This window comes from Centropristis striata, chromosome 5 (genome assembly GCF_030273125.1).
Source record: "Centropristis striata isolate RG_2023a ecotype Rhode Island chromosome 5, C.striata_1.0, whole genome shotgun sequence".
NCBI classification, from domain to species: Eukaryota; Metazoa; Chordata; class Actinopteri; order Perciformes; family Serranidae; genus Centropristis; species Centropristis striata.
In genome coordinates, this window is record NC_081521.1 from 38817590 (window position 1) to 38836396 (window position 18807).

Here is an 18807-nt window from a genome sequence, read left to right on the forward strand (position 1 = left end):
GAAACCACAAAGCTTGAACCACACTGAAGCAAAACGACTTTATTACAAATAGTGGAAATGTAGCTAGCATTACATATGAGTGTGCAGTTAACAGCATTATTCAGTACAAAGACATTCACTGTTGACCTGTGATAGACTTCAAATACGGAATGAACATCAGCAACTTAAATAAACCTGAAGAACATAATGTAAACAAAGGGAATGAAGCTCAGAGGGAGGCTACTAAACAAGACGGAGCTTGTTCTGTTTGTCCATAAGGACATTAAGACTATTTCAGTAAGAATGCTTTGAAGAAAAACGGCTGCATTGCAGTTTGTAGACCGCAGAGTCTTATCTTATCTTAAAGAGGAGGCAAAAACAGCACGCAAGTTGTAAAAAGAAATTCCACGAAGCATGATTAATAACTGCAGTCAAAGCATAATGGTGTTTACAATCACGATGGTTATTAAGAGTGACAGCTGGTGAACAATCATTCCTGTTGTTCCTCGTCTCGTCTGTGTTGTTACCATCTTTGGTACAGTGCTTACACTGAGCCTGCATGACTCAGCTCAGTGTCTTTTTGTTACTCAGTTATTCCATTTACCATCCAAACTAATTAAGACCTCATTAATAGAGACAGGGACATGGAGCCAGTTCAGCAGACAGTTCTTTTCTTTTTCACAATTAGTCTGATTTTGTTTTGTTCCTTCTCAAACTGCCCTGAGAAGCAAGTGAGAGAAAAAATAATAATCTAGCACTCATTCTGATGTACATTGTTTTCTTTCCTGTGTTTGTGACTTTTAGAACAGGTGAATTTTTTTTTGTCAAAATAGTCTTTATTCAAGATTAAAGATTTTTTTTTTGTCTGCAATACAGCTGCCAGGATTAAATATATTAATTGATTGCTAGCAGAATGACATTTATTTATTGCATTTCATTATTTAGAGCAGGGGTGTCAAACTCTGGCCCGCGGGCCAAATTTGGCCCGCAGTGTAATTTTATTTGGCCCGCGAGGCAATACCAAATTATTATATTATTATTGTAAATTAATGACACTGATGTGTTTTTTATTTGAAATTTGATTTTGCATGTCTGCACTATTTAGTTATATATTGTATGTTTATAAGTGTTGCTGGTTCCATATTTAATGTTAAAGCAAAACATGTTTGGTAAATATTAAAAGGTTAATTTGTTCAATGTTGGCCCGCGATTTTATTCAAGTTTTAAATTTTGGCCCATTGTGTATTTGAGTTTGACATCCCTGGTTTAGAGCATGGGCATCACAATGTAGTTTATTGTTGCAATACTCATTTTGGACACAGGATGCTTAAAAACTTAAATGGTCCTGTTGCTCCGGTTTCACAGGTTGAATTAAATATTACTTTAATTACCCAAGCAAAACCTTTTTTTCTCACCTGTTCATAAGCCATAAACAAAAATGAATCACCACATTTATTTCTGCCCTATTTGCCTCTCAGGGCTTCCACAGACTTGGTCCCACCTCTCATATAAAAACATGGCGAGTTGCTGTGAATGTACAAAGGGAAAAATAAAACTACTGACAAATCTTTTATAAGCCCATGATAAATTCTCAATTCTCTTTTGAATGTCTGATGAACTGGCTCAAAGGAATAATTGTCATACCTGAGAAATAAAAGCTTCTTCCTGCTAGTGCGATGGATCCACACAGTGGAAACGCCTCCTTCCTCGGTATCGAACACGGCTCACTTCCCTCGCTGCACCTCCTCTACTGTTCTACCTCTACTCCTCCCTCATCTCATCACATTCACAGTCTGTGAGGGTTGACCCATTTGTACGTGCCTTCATAGCGAAATCCAACTCTCTTCGCAAGGTCGTCCGCTTCGGTTGGCCCGCGGCTAAAAAGAGAAGAAACAATCAACACTTTGTATTAACAGTTGTGCATCACTAGAGGCATTTCTGGTCATTTTGTTAATGTATAAAACATAAATTTCGTCCTGGGTGTGAGGTTTTTGTACTTTTTAACTTTTGGAATTTCAACATCAACTCATATAATAAGTGTATAAACTATGCAACCAAATTGCAGACTCAATTGTTGCCATTTTCCACCAGATTGACACATTTTCTCATTCGTTTGCCCAATGGGGCCAAAATGTGCCATTTTCCTGGTTTCCAGCACTGCAGTGTTTGATACAATAACTTTAAATCAGAAAAATAATTATCTTTTTCATCAAAACCAGCATTGGTATTACTTAAACAAACCTTCTGTTTTTATCTGCCACTACACAACAACAACAACAAATCATCACCACATTAATTGTTGCTAATCAATGACATAAAGTGTAAAATAAATTAAAAAATTAAAAAAAGAAAAAAATATAATTATATTCTATTATTATAATTATTAATTCTAGTCTGTTAATACACATTAAAGCATAATGTCCAGAAATTACAGAAAAAATTGCCATACTATACTATGTCGAAAAATTTAGAAAACGTCAAACTTTAAAATGCCTAAAAATGTTAATGTCTCAATTATAGTTTGTTGATACATTAAGTAGTATAGTTTGCCCAAAAATGACAACCATATTACGGGATTTTCAAGAATTAAAAAAAAGGCATACGGTCAAATTTTAAAATACCTAAAAATTGCCAAATGATAGTATGCTGGTACATATTAAAGATTAATATTTCCAGAAACGACAGAAAAACACCATTATCCAAAAATCGAAAAAATAAATACATTTTTAAAAAAAGCCATACTATATTATGTCAAAAAACAATAATAAAAAAAAATGTAATTCACTACCTTCATTGTTGGTAATCATTGACATATAAAGTGTGGGGGAACACAGCATTAAGTATACAAAACATTGTATAAAGAAACTGGTTCTTATTATTCTCATTTCTTACCTTCCATATTTGTAAGGTATAGGTTTGGGCTTCTCTCTGTCTATGTAATGAAGAAGAGGTGTGAAGATCTTCCATGCTTCCCTTAATTCATCACTGCAAAAACAAAAAATCCAACATGTGGTGAAGGACAAAACAACAGAGTCGAACACAGTCAAATAAAATCTACATGGACAGTTTTTGTTGAGGCAGAGATGCACTGTATCGCCATCTAGTGTGAAGAACTGGCAAGTTTAGTTTACAAGTAGTAATATGACCAAACAGCAGAGATAAACAAAGACAGACCTGCGTACAAAGTGCATCTGACTCCCACAGAAGACGTCCAGGATGAGACGCTCGTAAGCGTCCGGCAGCTTCACATCCTGAAAACAAGACACACATTTCACATTGTTAAGAGAAATATGGTATGAAATTGAAGATATCAAAGCACTGATACTCTTTTTTTTGCACTTAGCTTCAACTTAGGCACTGCTGCAATTCTTTTATAGTGTTGTATTTAAAGGGCGCTTTCACACCTATCTCGTTTGGTCCGGACTTTCGGGCTTTTCAGTTTGATCCGACCAAAAGAGGTGGTCTCGGTCCGGACCAAATGAACCAAGGTCCGAACCTTTTGCAGTGTGAAAACAACTTTTTTATAGTTCGGACCTTCGTATCAATGACAGGAAGTTTTTTTTCTTCTTCTGCTCTCGAATTACGGTACTTGCGAATACCAAGCACTCTCACGTATTGCTTATTAAGCTGGTGCTGCTGGTAGCAAAAGACCAGCAAAAGTATTTGTTGCGGCTATCTGCCTGGAGGTTCAGCTGTGTGTGTGTGACAGCGGCCGTGCTGCTGCATACGCGCTACGGCGTATGCGTTGCTCCGCGGCGCGCCTCAGCAGGTGAGCACCATCACTAATCAGCGGCAAGGTAACACAAGACCAAGGACAAACATTTAATTGTGTGCACAACGTGCTGAGGCGGAAACCTTCACTGCCACAAGACTGAAATAACGCATGGGAGAAGGACTCAAACGGAGTAAAAGGTGGCTCGCTGGATTCATTTAGTGTAAACACGTTAAGGAAGTAACACTGAGGTCAGATGCCGGCCGGCCTAACAACGCATCGTAACCAAAACAAAATGAGCCGCGGAAGTCCACAGGGAGATGACGTGTCCAGTAGAATTGTCTTGTAAAGTTCGTTCTTCTTTTTGCAGTGTGAAACCAAAACCAACCGGACCAAATGTATACAATGTAACAGAACACGGACCTTGGTTCGGACTTTCAGGTGTGAAAGCACCCTTACTCACTCGTGCATTCTATTTATTACATTTCTAAACTTTATTTTTATTACTATAAAATATCTTCTGTCTTTTTACTATTGTTTTCAAATTATATCATCATTATAAGTCTTTTTATTTTTTCATATTATAAATCAATTTTTAAAGCCATTTTTATTAATTTAAACTGCATGTGTATTTATGTAATGTCATTTCCTTATTGTAAAGCTCTTGGATCTGCATTTCTTCGTATGAAAAGGTGCTGTACTACTACTTTTACTTTTGCATAGATAGCTTTAACAAGATTCTTTTTCGTGGTTATTTAAATCACCAGTTCTAATTAAAATTGTGCCTGTGTTAGATTTCTCTCTGCAAAGCAGTTAGCTACAGGTCACAGAAAGTGAGGACTAGCAGGTTCAGAGACAGCTTTTTCCCCAGGGCTATCTCTGAACTGAACTCCACAAGGACAATTTATTGAACAATATCTAAGGACACAGTTTTAAGCACAGCCCATGTAAAAAGTCTATTTTGTTTTATTATATTTATTTATTCTATTTTTATTTCCTATTTCTTCCGTGTATGTATATATTTTTAAGGTTTTTTATTAACAAGATCTCGGATATTAAGTCCTTGCTATTGCCATCTGCAGTAGATCCTGCTGTCTCCCCCACTAGTCCTGCAGTTTTTGACACATTTCAGCAAGTGTCTGTCTCAGAGCTTACTGATGTTGTTGATGTAACAAATAAACCTGGCCCTACCTTGTATCTACTCTTGTAGGTGAGGTCCAGCTCAGTTTCCTCAGGGCTAAAGTAGACGCCGGGTTTCTTGCTCATCATCTTGGCGTAGACGGCCTCGTTGGGCTGCACGCGCACCACCAGCTCATTCCTGCGACACTGACTTCCAAAAATGTCCCCTGGGACATCCGTGAACTGCAGCCGCACCTCGGCTTTCCTCTCATTCAGAGCTTTTCCACAGCGAAGGATGAAAGGAACTCCTGAGGAGAGAAACATTTGAATGCCAGTGCATTATGAAGCAGCGCTGGGGAATGCGAGGTCAGTGGGGTTTGTTTTGTAAAGGTGTGTTTACCGTCCCAGCGTTCGTTGTGCACATACAGTACAGCGGTGGTGAAGGTGGCCTGAGTCGATCCTTTAGGAACTGTGGGATCGTCAAGGTAACTCAGTTTGGCGTCTCCCTCGCCCTCTGGATCCCCCACATACTGACCCAGCACCACATCTGAGATGGACACTGGAGCGATGCACTTCAGCACCTTCACCTACAAGAGATCAAACATCTATTAGGCCCCGTTTACACGAGGACGGTCTGAACAGAAGACGCAAAAGTGGCGTCGCGTCTTCACTTTTTATTCCTCGTTTAGACGAGCGTTTTCAGGAGGAAATCTGCTGCATACGGTGACGCAAAAGTGTGTGGAATTGGATTGTATGCAGCCAGGCGACATCACTTAAAGTGATAAGAGCATCTTTGGGCATGCAGAAGTTTTCACGCCACACATTTTCATCAGCTACTCCTTCCACAAAGTTCTCCACCATCACTAGATCTCCCAGGTCTCGTTCACAGCCGTCTGGCTCGCCTCCGACCAATTGCTGCATCCAGAATGTGATGGAGGTAATTCCAGATCCTTCTCTGTTCACTAATACTATCTGTACATATCCTGGACATTTGGTGGAAAGACTCCTGTAAGTTTATTAGAGCTGCCAGAGAAGCTTGAAGGTCCCACCATGGAAATAATCCCACGTTTGTTTATTTCCTGTACTGGAGCATGTATGTGACGTAAACACATATGTGACGTGAGCAGATCAGATCAGAGTTTTGTGTCTTGTCAGTGTAGATGACACGCTACGGAGGAGAGGATTTAACTTTTCCACTTTGGAAGGTGGTTTCAGATTTTTGCGTCTTTAAGCCCCCAAAACGCCGTCACCGTCTAAACGAAAGGCACTTCCGATAAAATATTTTGTTGTTTTCACCCGCGAGCGCCCTCGTGTGAACGGGGCCTAAGAAACATCAACCATAACACAGGAGTACTCTGGAATCGAGGTTGTATTTGCAGTAGTGTTTGAGGAGGTGCTGAGGATTGTCAGATAATGTACCTTTTCATCCCTGACATCATCAGAGCTGGTGGAAGCTGGTTTCTCCATCGCAACCAGGCAGAGCATCTGGAGCAAGTGGTTCTGCATGACGTCGCTGATCAGGAGAAAGGTGGTCACACAAAGGGAAGTCAGCAAGTTCAGTAAAATGATATATGACATAATATTTTACACAGTGCTCCTTGGGGTACATTTGTGTCTGTCGCATTTAATTTGACATGAACTGATATGGACAGGTAGTGTGCCTTATGAATTTGGTAAGGGTTAAATAGTTCCTCGGCAGGAGGTTAGCTATAGAAGTAGGAAAGCACCGCACTGTGATTTACTTGCAATGTTCATCTCTATCACTGCCTTATTGACTAGAACTGTCCTTGACTAAAGATCGTTAGTAAGTCTAGGTCTAAACAGCTGTATAGCAGCTAAAAAGGGATTTTCAAGCAATTATTTAGAAAAAAGTAAAGTGCTGATTACAACATACAGCAAGAAGAAATTCAGGATTTAGGTTTAAAGGCTAGAGAAACTGCTCTCTGCTCATTATTATAAAACTTCATTTCAACCCTGGTTAGCAAAGCATTCAACTTTAATATTACAACATAAAGACAAACTTTAAGGATTTCTTTATCTCCACTCACCGGATGATGCCAAAATTATCAAAGTAGCCTCCTCGTCCCTGAGTGCCAAAAGGTTCTTTAAAGGTGAGAACAACACAGGCCACGCTGTCCCTGTTCCAGATCGGCCCGAAGATTCGATTCCCAAACCTGTAATGAGCATCACATCATCATTCTCTGCTCAGTGGGGCTCTCACAAACAAACAGCATGGAAAGACATCTGCTTGTGACAACATGCATAAACTATTATCTTCTGTTCTTGTTCTTGGTTAGAGGCCAATTTCTGTTTTCTTTGTTTAGTTCTCCTTATTCAGGGAGGTCTTTCTAAACCATACACCAGCTGAAACTGAAGTGTTGCATAATTAAACTGCCTTAAAATAAATTTATTAAAACATCTCCTTTGTCCACACAAAGAATTTCATTTTTATTGATTGGTGTTAACCCATTGAGGCCTGAAACGCCTGTAAAACCTCTGGGCAATTTTAAAATAAGCCCCTAAAACCTGAAGTTTTTCTGGAAATTCAACAAAAGTGTCAAAGCTTCTACTAAATAGACTTTTCAGCCTCTGTAGCAGATAGAAATGAAATTCAAAAAGTATTTCAGAGCTTATACAAATACTACAAAACAACGTATCCGCTTTCCAGGCTTCAATGGGTTAAACCAGGTAGTATTTGCTCTTGCTTCAAAAACAGTATGCACTAAAATGTTGTATCCATGATACTTATTGCTCTCCCCACATCAGTGCCAGTAATTTAATCTAACCTCATTAGAATACTCTATTAATTGACAAACATAATTGGATTACTGGACTCCTCCCATCAACAGTTTATATTCTTCTATATTTCTGGTCTTGTAAAACATTCTCCCAAATTATTTTTACAATCTGATATTTCTTAATATGCAACATATTAGTGGGTGTATCTTCTTTACATTTACTGCTTAATTATAAATCCAGGTGCTCCAGCCTCACTAAGACTATGTTGCTCTTCATGTTTACCTGCAAACTTTTCAGATTTAAAGTAATGTAAAACATTTTTTTTAAAAACACCCTTATCCACTTTCAATTTAAGAACACAAAAAGAGGTATTTATTATTATTTATTTTATGGCAAAAATGGATTACATATGTCTCTACCATAAAACCGGATTTCAGGTAATCTCAGATTGGACAATCAGAATACTTTCATTTCTTTGTACCTTTCCCCTTTTTATTTTATTTTATTTATTCATTTATTTTGGGGTGTTTTCCAATCCCCTTATGTACACTTTTACTTTTTTCTTTGATATTTTCTGTATTTGTCTATAGGTCTTCATGTTGATTGTTGGTTAATTTCAAAAACCAATAAAAAGTAAATACCCTTATCTGAAGGTTTTCTCACCTGAGCACCATGAGGTTCTGCACCATTTCCTTGCCCAGATAATGATCAATACGGTAGATTTGGTCTTCAGTGAAGAGGTTTGAGAGGTGAGTGGACAGCTCTTCAGAGCTCTGAAGATCGTGTCCAAACGGCTTCTCTACGATCACCCTGTTCCAGCCTCTACACAACAAACACAACACAAGAAAGAATAATTACTTTCTGTAATAAAATGCAGTCAAACAACAATGATTTGCATATAAAACGGTTACGCTTTTGGCACTCTGTACATAAAGAAATTTCCAAAAAAAGTACACTAAAGGTCATCATTGGAGCTTTAAGACATGCTGCTCACTGCCGGCAGTTTAAGCTCTCTGAAGTGTGACAAAGCAACAGTAAGAAAAACAAAAGTATACTGACTTTGTGCTCATGCAGCATTGTTTGATGTTCTTGGTAACATCGTGGTATACGGTGGGTGGCAGCGCCAGGTAGAAGAGACGGTTTGCCTCGGGGCCTCCGGGCAGAGACAGGATGTGCGTGTTGAGGTTGGAGAAGGAATTCTCTTCTGCATATTTCCCACTGATGTACGTGTTCCTGCTGAAGAAGGTTGACAACCGCTCTGCGTCTTTATCGGCCACCTGAGTCAGAAAGTGGGAACATTTACACAAGAATGGATTTAATATGGATGTTTTTGGAAAAAAAAAAAGCAGAATGAGGAGCTGAGGAATGGACAATACATAACAATGAAAGATTGTTGTTAAGAAGTACGGCTGTATCAAATTCTTCCAAGCTTCAGCATTAACATTTGAATTCTGAATCAAAATTCACATGATGCACACCTTTTTTTGCATGCCTATTCAGTAAGTTTAAATCTCTTATATCTATATGCAGTCTCAGATAAAGATGAGGCTACACTAATGACGTCACAGTGAATACGTCCATTATTTATATACAGTCTATGGTTTAAACTGACAAGTATATATATTATATATTCATTAAAGAAAGTTGATTTCATAAAATAAGCCTAATTTATTTGTTGCTACAGTGGTTAGGCGGTTAGCACTATTGCCTCACAGTAAGAGGTTCGTCAGTTCAACTCTGGCCTGCAGCTCTTCCATATGGAGTTTGCATGTTCTGCCTGTCTACTCCGGCTTCCTCCCACAGTCCAAAAACATGCACTTATGTTTAATTGGTATTAATCTATGTGTCAGCCCAGCTAAGGATAATGAATGAATGAATGAATAATTTATTTAGTCCGATGAATTGTGTAACATGATGTCATAAAATATGATGAAAGCCTCATTTGAAAACCTCAAATGAAACTCTTAATGTAAAAAAAAGAAAAGAAAACTACACTCGGTAAAGCCTTGATTTATTGTGCTTCTAAAAAGGAGGAAAAAGAGCTTTTTAATGGCAGGCATTTTGTCTCGTCAAAGCAGGAAATGCAGGTGCATCAACGAGACAGCATTCCTGGGACACCTAATAGAATGCAGCCATTGTTAAAACACCTGTGCTTTTCCTGCTTTCACAAAGCAAAGCATCTATAGGAGCTGACAGCCTGAAAACCAGCATAGCATATCTTCTTTTGGCCAGTAGGGGGCAGCAGAAAAAACTATATTTTCTCCAAAGAGCTCTGGGCTGGACGGCTGAACCTCACTATAAAGCTCTATAAAGCTGTGGAGCTGCAGATAAAGGTGATGATTCTCTGTAGGTTCATCATTGATTTATGGATTAAGTAAATGGAGGGAAGAAGAGAAAAAGAGGGAATAAGAGGGAGGAATGGAAGATGGATCTGCACATATTGTCATATTGTTTTCTTGCTTTGAAGCATTTTTATTTACATAGTTTTTATATATTAGTTTGCTAATATCTGCTGTAAATCTTCACTCCAAAAAAAAAAAAAGTCCAGTTTTACCTTCAGGTATGGCATGCAAGCAGTCCGAATGGCATCAACTGTCAAGTCAGAGCGTGCAAAGCCCACAAAATACGTCTGCTCAGGGAGGAGGCCATCTTTGTACAACCACCTGGTAGAGAGGAGGACAAACATATGGCACAGACTTCAGTCCAGATTAGAGGAGTATCATTCCACAGTTTGCTGTGCTACGGATGTAAAATCCTTTCACAGGGGTCAGAGGTTTACTCACCAGAGAGTTGGGTAGATTTTCTTCTTAGCCAGATCCCCCTACAGGTGCAAACACACAATCAGAAATATTAAAGCCTGCAGGTCACAAACACAATCATTAAGTGCTATTTCTGTGTTAAGAGTTGCTGTGCAGCTTTATTTAAGCAGTGCACTTTGCCAGAGTGGTAATTATTTTCCATGACAAAGGATGTTGTAGCATTACAGGTCAGACAGTCAGGCCACACTCTCTGGCAACAGGTAAGTAGGCTTCTTTGGCTTATTTAAGAATTGCACAACCTCAATAATCCCACTGAGAGCAAGTAGCAACCAGCAACAAACAGGTTGGAGACAATAGACCGTCCTGGAGCTCACTGTAGTCATGCTGGAGAACCTGTTGCTTACTGGTTTAACTAGCAGATTCAACTCTTGACAGTGTATGACAAGTTTCACAAGACAACACAAAGCCTCTAATGTATACCACATAAAGAACATGTCAGGGCCAGACACTGATAGTAAGAGCTCAGAAATGAGACATGACCAAACATCAATACAAGGACAAGTCAGGACATTACAGATAAACTTCATTAAAAATAAACGTTGCATAACAGTGTACTTTTGGCATTAATCAAAACCTAATATATCCCTTTAAGACACTATATTCCTCTGGGAATTCAACTCAATTTGCAGCCTTGTTTCTTTGTTTACGGTTGTGTGATTATATATTAACTATAGATGAGATTAACTGAACAGAAATGTGTCTTGAATGTAACACTAAGGTGTAAAAAATTGCCCATCAAGTTGAACTGATATGTCCTACAAATAGACAAACCTGTTGAACAAATCTTTCATGTCATTATGAAACAGAACAGCTCCAACTATTGAATTATAAGCTGTCAGTAAATATTTGAAAATGTGGAGTGACTGTATGACTTTATGTGGTGATAAGGATCCAAAAGTAGCTTGCAGTGTAGCCATTTAAAAAGAGCTCCACACATATTACATCTGTAAAACAAATACAAGCAGGGTGAGATTACACACAGCAAAGCCCTTCCCCTGACCTGCCTGTGAATCACATTGAAAGAAAAACGCTGACTGCCAGTGACACTGCAAAAAACAGCAACAGCGCCACTCTCTTTTCTCAGAAGAGAGAGCAGTTCAAGTCAGAAGGACACGACCAATGAATGACTGAAGCCTGCATAGATTTTCAAAAACTCACACGAACTGAAAAAAATATATACACTACTGGTCAAAAGTTTTAGAACACACCAACTTTTCCAGAATTTAATTGAAAATGATGCAGTTTAATGTCTCAGTGTACTCTTAAATGAATGCACATTTGCAACATTTAAAATTCTTTATTGAGCATGATAGTGTTTTGAAAGTAAAAAAAGATTCAAAATCACATTTTATGTTGGACTAAAGGGCTAAAAAAAGACACAAAATGACAAAAAAGACACCAAAAGACACAAAATGACCAAAAAAAGACACAAAATGACTTACAAAGACATGAAAAGAATTCAAAAATGGACAAAATAGCCCAAGACTCCATAAAGTTAAGTTGTTAACCCATTTCTTGTTCCTTGAAAAAGGCCTACTTGTATAATTCTGAAATGTACATTATTTTTCAGTTTTGGTTAAGCTTACCTTTTTTTATTTACCTCTGGCAGTTCACCACTTACCTTTGTACCCTTTCAAGCTGTTCTTTGACTTGAACTGCTTGAATTTCAATAAAAAAATGGAAAAATTGTGGTGTTCTAAAACTTTTGACCGGGAGTGTATAAAGCTGTTTATTTTTATTTAACCTTTATTCAACCAGAAACGTCCCATTGAGATACAATATCTCCTATGCAAGGGAGTCCTGGTCACGATAGAATAACAGCAGCAGACTAACAGTCTAAAGATGTCAAATAATGGTACTTGTTAAAAGCAACAACATTGTTCCGTAAAAACTGATTTTTTAAGTATTTTAACATGCTAAGAGAGGGTAAAGATTCTAAGTATAGAAAGTAAAGCCTTGCAGTTTGTCACATTGGAACATTGAAATGTTCTGCATTGTGTCATTGTTCGCCTCTTCTCCCTCTCTTTTTGGAGACAAAAATAGAAGAAAAAAAGGTTATTTTGAAAAACTATTTTACATAAAATATGGTTTGAGAAGTGAAAGCAAAGCTGGTTACATTTTCTCATAGATACAATCATGTTTCTGTAAAACTGTGTTTTCATGAGCACATGCATGCATGTGTTATTTAAGTCATCAGGCAGGTGAGAACAAGATTCTTTTGGATAGACTGAAGCCCTGATAAAGAGAGAAAAAAGATCATGCAACAAAGAAATGAGGAAACAGGTTTACCGGTACAAAGTTTAAGAATTTCTCAAATGGGTTTAGTTCCTAAATCCGACACCTGATATGAGGAAATAGTAAAAAAGTGAAAAGAGGTCATTTCGTATCACATGATTGTGATGGAACAAAGAATTAACTTTTTTTTTTTTTAAATCATTGAAAGAAATTATCTTGTTTAGGCATGCATATTAAACGCCAGTCATTTTCACATAACAACAATGAAGGCATTGATTGCAAGTTGCATGGATGTCTAAAGAGAATTGGACACAGTGTTGGAGGGCAATTAAAGTTGCCTTGTGGCTCCTAAAACCAAAAAAAGGTTTAACTATTAACTTTTTTTTTTGTTAATACAATACATAAATAGTGATGTTTATTTAATTATTAAATTAAATATCTTTAAAAGTAAGCTAAAGTAAACTTTAAAAAGTTCCTCTTTGTAACAGTCAGGTTACACATTAATGCTTGTTTTTGAAGAACAGCCAGTCAAAGCAATCACACAGACACACACTACAGAAGGTCAAGCAAAGAGGAACCTTGAGGTTTTCACCGTCTCTCTTTTAGACTTTTGAAAGCTCGGATGACTGTGTGCTGCTTGTTTGCATAAGCTTGCTGAAATCAGTTTCAACATTTCCTTAATCACATCATGTGCAATTATTGCAGTATTTTTAAAGATTACAACACTCTCTTTGTTCGCCAATATGTTTTATCTGGGTGACCTGCACTTTAGATGGACCACTAATATAATAAAAATAGGTACATGCTTCTGGTTGCTCCTAAAAGATTCATTATTTTCTGAATGACACCCTACATTGTGTGTAATCCAGACCATCAGTGTACCTTGCATTACCTGTGCCCATTAGAGAGTGTTACCAGGACCACAAAATTGGATCACATCACCCCAGTTCTGAGGTCTTTACACTGGCTTCCTGTCACTCAAAGAATTGACTTCAAAATATTAATGTTGGTTTATAAAGCCCTAAATGGTCTAGGGCCAAAATATATTACCGATCTGCTGATACGTTATGAGCCGTCCAGAGCCCTTAGGTGGTCTGGGACAGGTCTACTTACAGTCCCCAGAGTTATATTATATATATATATATATATATATATATATATATATATATATATATATATATATATATATATATATATATATATATAAGGACTAAACAAGGAGAAGCAGCGTTTAGTTTTTATGCACCAAATCTCTGGAACAAACTCCCAGAGAACTTGAGGTCTGCTGCAACTCTCAGCTCTTTTAAATCAAGTCTGAAGACTTTTCTGTTTCCATTTTAACCTGTAATTTGTATTCATTCGCTCTTAAATGTTTTATTCATTCACTTTTTTTTATTTTTTTTTTATTTGCTTTTAAATGTCTTCTAATGTGTTTTATGTATTTTAATCTTGCCCCTGTAAAGCACTTTGAATGTCCCTGTGTCCGAATTGTGCTATATAAATAAACTTGCCTTGCCTTGCCTTGTTACTGTATGTATAATTTTTTTTGCCTGGAATATGAATCCCCTCCCCCGCTCTCACCGATGCTCCCATGATGATGAAGACGTGAGCGTCGGACTGACGGAACTCTTTATCATCATGCAGCTCCTTCCTCAGCTCCCCAAACACCTCAGAGCGCGAGAGGGGGATGTTTGCCATTTCTTCTAAAAAGCAGACAAAAAGAAATTCCAGTAAATCAAAATTTAACAGCATTCTGTGACATGTTAAACCAGCCATCAAGAAGATTAATAGAGTTACTTAGTTGTATAAAAATAACATCCAAAAAAAGAACACAATGTGCAACAGAACCATGTTTAACTCTATATTTCTGCTAACCTTTGGACCTTGCTAATAGGTGAATCATTGCAAATAGATTTAAAAAGTCTGCACTGACATTTCACTTACTGTGTAAGTAAACAAGATTTTAATACCAAATAAAATATACTGTGTGGTGCTTAAAATTATTATTAGTCATTAATCAAGCATTTTGATTATCATTTTTTAATCAATTGTCTTTCTTTCCTAAAACTTTTCCTAAATTGTCCCCAGTAATAGTACTGGAAATTAGGCAGAGCCATTCCTCCTGCCTGTTTGGGTCTTTGGAGAAATGCTTTCCGCAGCCGAGGGTGTTTACCATTCCAAATATAAGATGTCATTAATGAGTCATGGGCTCTAAAAAATGATTTGGGGATGAGAATGAGAAGACATTAAAATAAGGAGGGGAACTTTGGAAGCAATGTCATTTTAACTGAGTTTATTCTTCCAATAAGGGACAGAGACAAAGGAGACCACTTTGATAAAATCTGTTTTGCCTAATCAAAAAGTGAGAAAATTTAAGAAGATTTAAATAAGTTTTTGAATTCTCTAGTGACACAAATTCCGAGGTAATTAAAGAGATCTTTCACCGCCTTTATTGGGAGGACGATATAGTAAAGTTTAGGAGCTTTGTTATTGATTGGAAATAGTTCACTTTTATTTAAGTTGAGTTTATATCCTGAGAATTGACTGAAATTGTCTGAGATAATGAGGGCTTCCGGTAGAGAAGTGGTTTTGAAACAAACAGAAGTAGGTCGTCTGCATACAACGAGACTTTGTGTTAAACTCCTCCCCTCCATATTCCCTGTACCCACCCACTGCTATGCAAGGCAATTGCAAGAGGGTCAATGGCGATCATGAAAAGGAGTGGGCTCATTGGGCAACCCTGCTGGGTCCCACGGTGTAAATCAAAGTATTCTGAGTAATGATAATTGGTCAAACAGTCTGAAGGGCATTTATACAATGTTTTGATCCAGGATAAAAAGACAGAACCAAAACCAAATTTTTCCAGCGTAAAAAAAAGATAGTTCCACTCTACTCTATCCAATGCATTCTCAGCATCCATAGAGGCAAGGCACTCTGAATCCACATGCTTGGGGGAGTACTGAATGTTAACTAGCCGTCGAATATTGTAAAACGATTGACGTCTTTTAATGAATCCAGTTTGATCTGGCGATATTACAGAAGGAATGATATCCTCCAGTCTGTGGGCCAAAACTTTGGCGAGAATCTTAACATCCGTGTTTAGTAATGAAATTGGTCTATATGAAGTACAATCTAGTGGGTCTTTGCCTTTTTTCAGCAACAAGGGTATACAGGCCTGATTGAACGAGGGAGGGAGTGCACCTGGAATCAGAGAACACTGAGCACAAGATGGGGGTAAAATCAGCAGGGATTTTTTTTTTCATTTGATGAAAGCCAATCTGGGCCAGAGAATTTACCTGATTGCATGGATGATATTGCTGCTGAAATTTCCTCCTGGGTGATTGGCGCATCAAGGTTATTTCTCAGGTCTTGAGAGAGAGACGGTAAGTCAAGGTTATAAAAGAAATTTTCCATAATATTACAGTCTGCTGTACAATCTGAAAAGTATAAGTTTGAGTAGACGGTTCTAAACTTGTCATTAATCTCTTTCTGGTGAGATGTTATACATCCATTATCAGTCCGTACTCCAGCGATAAGTTCACTCTCACCCCACGCAGTTTAGCAGCCAGGAGCTTTCCAATGTTTCCATCATGCTCATAATAGTTACTTTTACTCCTAAGTAAATGACTTTCAACTTCGTGAGTGGAAAGGAGGTTAAATTCGGCCTGAAGTTCCAAGCACTCCTTGTACAGTTCAGGTAAGGGTGAATTTGCATACTGTCGGTCTATGTTAAAAATCTGATTAGCAATGTCAGTCTGTTTCTGCTTTGAGCACTTATTTTCATATGCTAAGAATGATATGATTTCTCCTCTTGTGTAGGCTTTCATAGCTTCCTAAATTGTTTTATTCATAGCTTCCTAAATTGTTTTATTAGACATATCAGGTGTTCTATTGATGCTGAAAAGAGTTATGTGTAGAGATGTGTGAGAGAAAGCTCTTGTCAGAAAGTAACAATGGATCTAGTCTCCAGTGTCTCCTTGTATAGTCAGCATCTGGAAAAACTAGTACCAGAACCAGGGGAGCGTGATCAGAAATAATATTTCATCAATTTTCAAGTAAAACATTCCCTATTTTTAGCATTGAACATTTGATTTGCAGCTTTTCTCTGTTTTAAAAAATTGTAAATTTATTTGGTTTAAATTTATCAGATTTTTGCCAACATCATTTTTGTATTTATTTTAAATACTGCTGCCATTTCTTGATTGATTGATTAGTAAAATAAATAAAAAAAGAATAACCGATTAACCAAGAGCTGCAAAGATAAGTCCCTTGAAAATTAATCTGGAATACATTTTTTTAGTTAAAAAAAAACACTTATATTTGCTCCTTAATCTTCTAAAATTGTAGATTAAATATCTGGAGATGGGAGGGGGGGCATTTAAATGCATTATTTTATAGACCTGGCGATTATTCAAGAAAACAATCTTCATATGAATCAATAATTATTCGTTCAAAGTTGGAAATAAATAATTAAAATGTGATGTAAAGTGATGCTTTCCTGCATGAACTCTAACAGGAAGAAACAACTGGCTGGTCCTTTACTTCCTCCTTTATCCAACATTCAGTGATAAGGATCAACATATTTGAGGGAGAGGACAAACTTTCCTTATGACTCATTTTAAGTGTTAAAAGAGACGAATCAGGAAGTCTTTTTCCCCTTGATTTAAACACAGGCTTCTTTATTTTCACTCCTAACTAAACTAGTCTAAGCCTATATGCTGCGTTGTTAATGACACATCTGCAACGCATTTCTAAAAAAAAAAAAAAAAAAAAAAAAGGAAACACAATAATCACACATCAACAGTCATGTAAGGTCACATATGCAAACGATCTATATGACATGTTAACATTCAGTGATAAGGATCAACATATTTGAGGGAGAGGACAAACTTTCCTTATGACTCATTTTAAGTGTTAAAAGAGACGAATCAGGAAGTCTTTTCCCCCTTGATTTCAACACAGGCTTCTTTATTTACACTCTTAACTAAACTAGTCTAAGCCTATATGCTGCGTTGTTAATGACACATCTGCAACGCATTTCTAAAAAAAAAAAAAAAAAAAAAGGAAACAATAATCACACATCAACAGTCATGTAAGGTCACATATGCAAACGATCTCTATGACATGTTATAACAACAATCAGAGGGTGCAGCCCGTGGATTTCTGACCCACAACAAACCATAATGATATTAGTGAAATCCTCCACCCAAATCCCGTATTTAGAGGGATAAACGTTGCTGCAGCACACCGTAATGAAGCTGGATACGTCAAGATAACACGGGCTGACATTTTGTTGCTCCTGGACAGTTAGCAGATGAAACAGCTCATAATATGCTGCTATTAAATTGCACTGTTCTCTAACTGACCGGATGCTGGGCTAACTAACACCGAAACCGCTCTATCATCAGCCCTTAGGTCCCCTTGCTGCTGTGTCTGCATGACTTGACAAGTCAAAACAATAAGTTAGCAAACAGCACCTAGCTTACCTCTGGCTACACGTGCACCGGTAAACAAGGTTAAGTTAGCGCCACAGAAGCTACTCACAAAGTCCGTTAACGAGATGATAACCTGGCGGTTAAGACCCTCTGAAGCACACGCGACGACAGGTTGATACTGACTTCACACGCGCTCTCACAGCGACAGAACAACAGTGGAGGCTGTGTGCATTTTTAAGTCCTGCCTACTTCCCGGTTCGCTTTGACAGAGAGGAGGAAACTGAGAGATTTTTATTGGTTTGTTAGAAACTCACCAGCGCTCGCTCGAGTTCCCATCACTGTCGACCCCAGTTACGTCATTGACTCTCTGCCCGTTTGGGGCGGGGTTTAAAGGCACATGCTCGCGCACGCACAAATACACGAACGCGCACGCTGAGTTGCAGCTGAGTTTGAGTTGAGTCGATGGAGAAATACTTTTCGTCACCCTGTTAAAATAATCGCCTAACTCATTTTTTTCAGTTGTGTTTTGCAGAAAACACAAAAAAAACATTAACATAACATATGACATTTATTGATCATTTCACTCAAAAAAGGATGTAACAAAGAAGAAGAAGAAGAGTACTTTATTAATCCCACAATGGGGAAATTCAACCTCTGCATTTAATCCATCCTTTTTTTTTACACACAAGTGAACACACCATGCAAGGAGCAGTGGGCAGCACATTACTGCGCCCGGGGAGCTGTGGAGGGGGGGGTTAGGTGCCTTGCT

At 37.8% G+C, this 18807-nt stretch overlaps 1 protein-coding gene across 7 annotated transcripts; it reads right to left on the reverse strand.

Moving 5' to 3' along the window:
• Positions 1–19: 19 nt before the first annotated feature.
• Positions 20–18372, reverse strand: LOC131971405 (glucose-6-phosphate 1-dehydrogenase). Of its 7 annotated transcripts, none has more exons than XM_059332833.1 (14): positions 18353–18372; positions 15900–15971; positions 14185–14306; positions 10333–10370; positions 10104–10212; positions 8609–8826; positions 8213–8371; positions 6859–6984; positions 6230–6323; positions 5211–5397; positions 4883–5118; positions 3154–3230; positions 2872–2964; positions 20–1856 (listed from the first exon to the last, which is right to left on the reverse strand). In XM_059332833.1, the coding sequence occupies exons 2-14, from the start codon at positions 15907–15909 to the stop codon at positions 1766–1768; spliced, it is 1560 nt and encodes a 519-aa protein (XP_059188816.1). In that variant the 5' UTR covers positions 15910–15971; positions 18353–18372; the 3' UTR covers positions 20–1765. The 7 variants fall into 7 exon arrangements, with proteins under 7 accessions (XP_059188816.1, XP_059188819.1, XP_059188817.1 ...); XM_059332836.1 differs by lacking the exon at positions 18353–18372 and adding an exon at positions 18148–18308 and having other exon boundaries at positions 14185–14303; XM_059332834.1 differs by lacking the exon at positions 18353–18372 and adding an exon at positions 18148–18308.
• Positions 18373–18807: the final 435 nt, after the last annotated feature.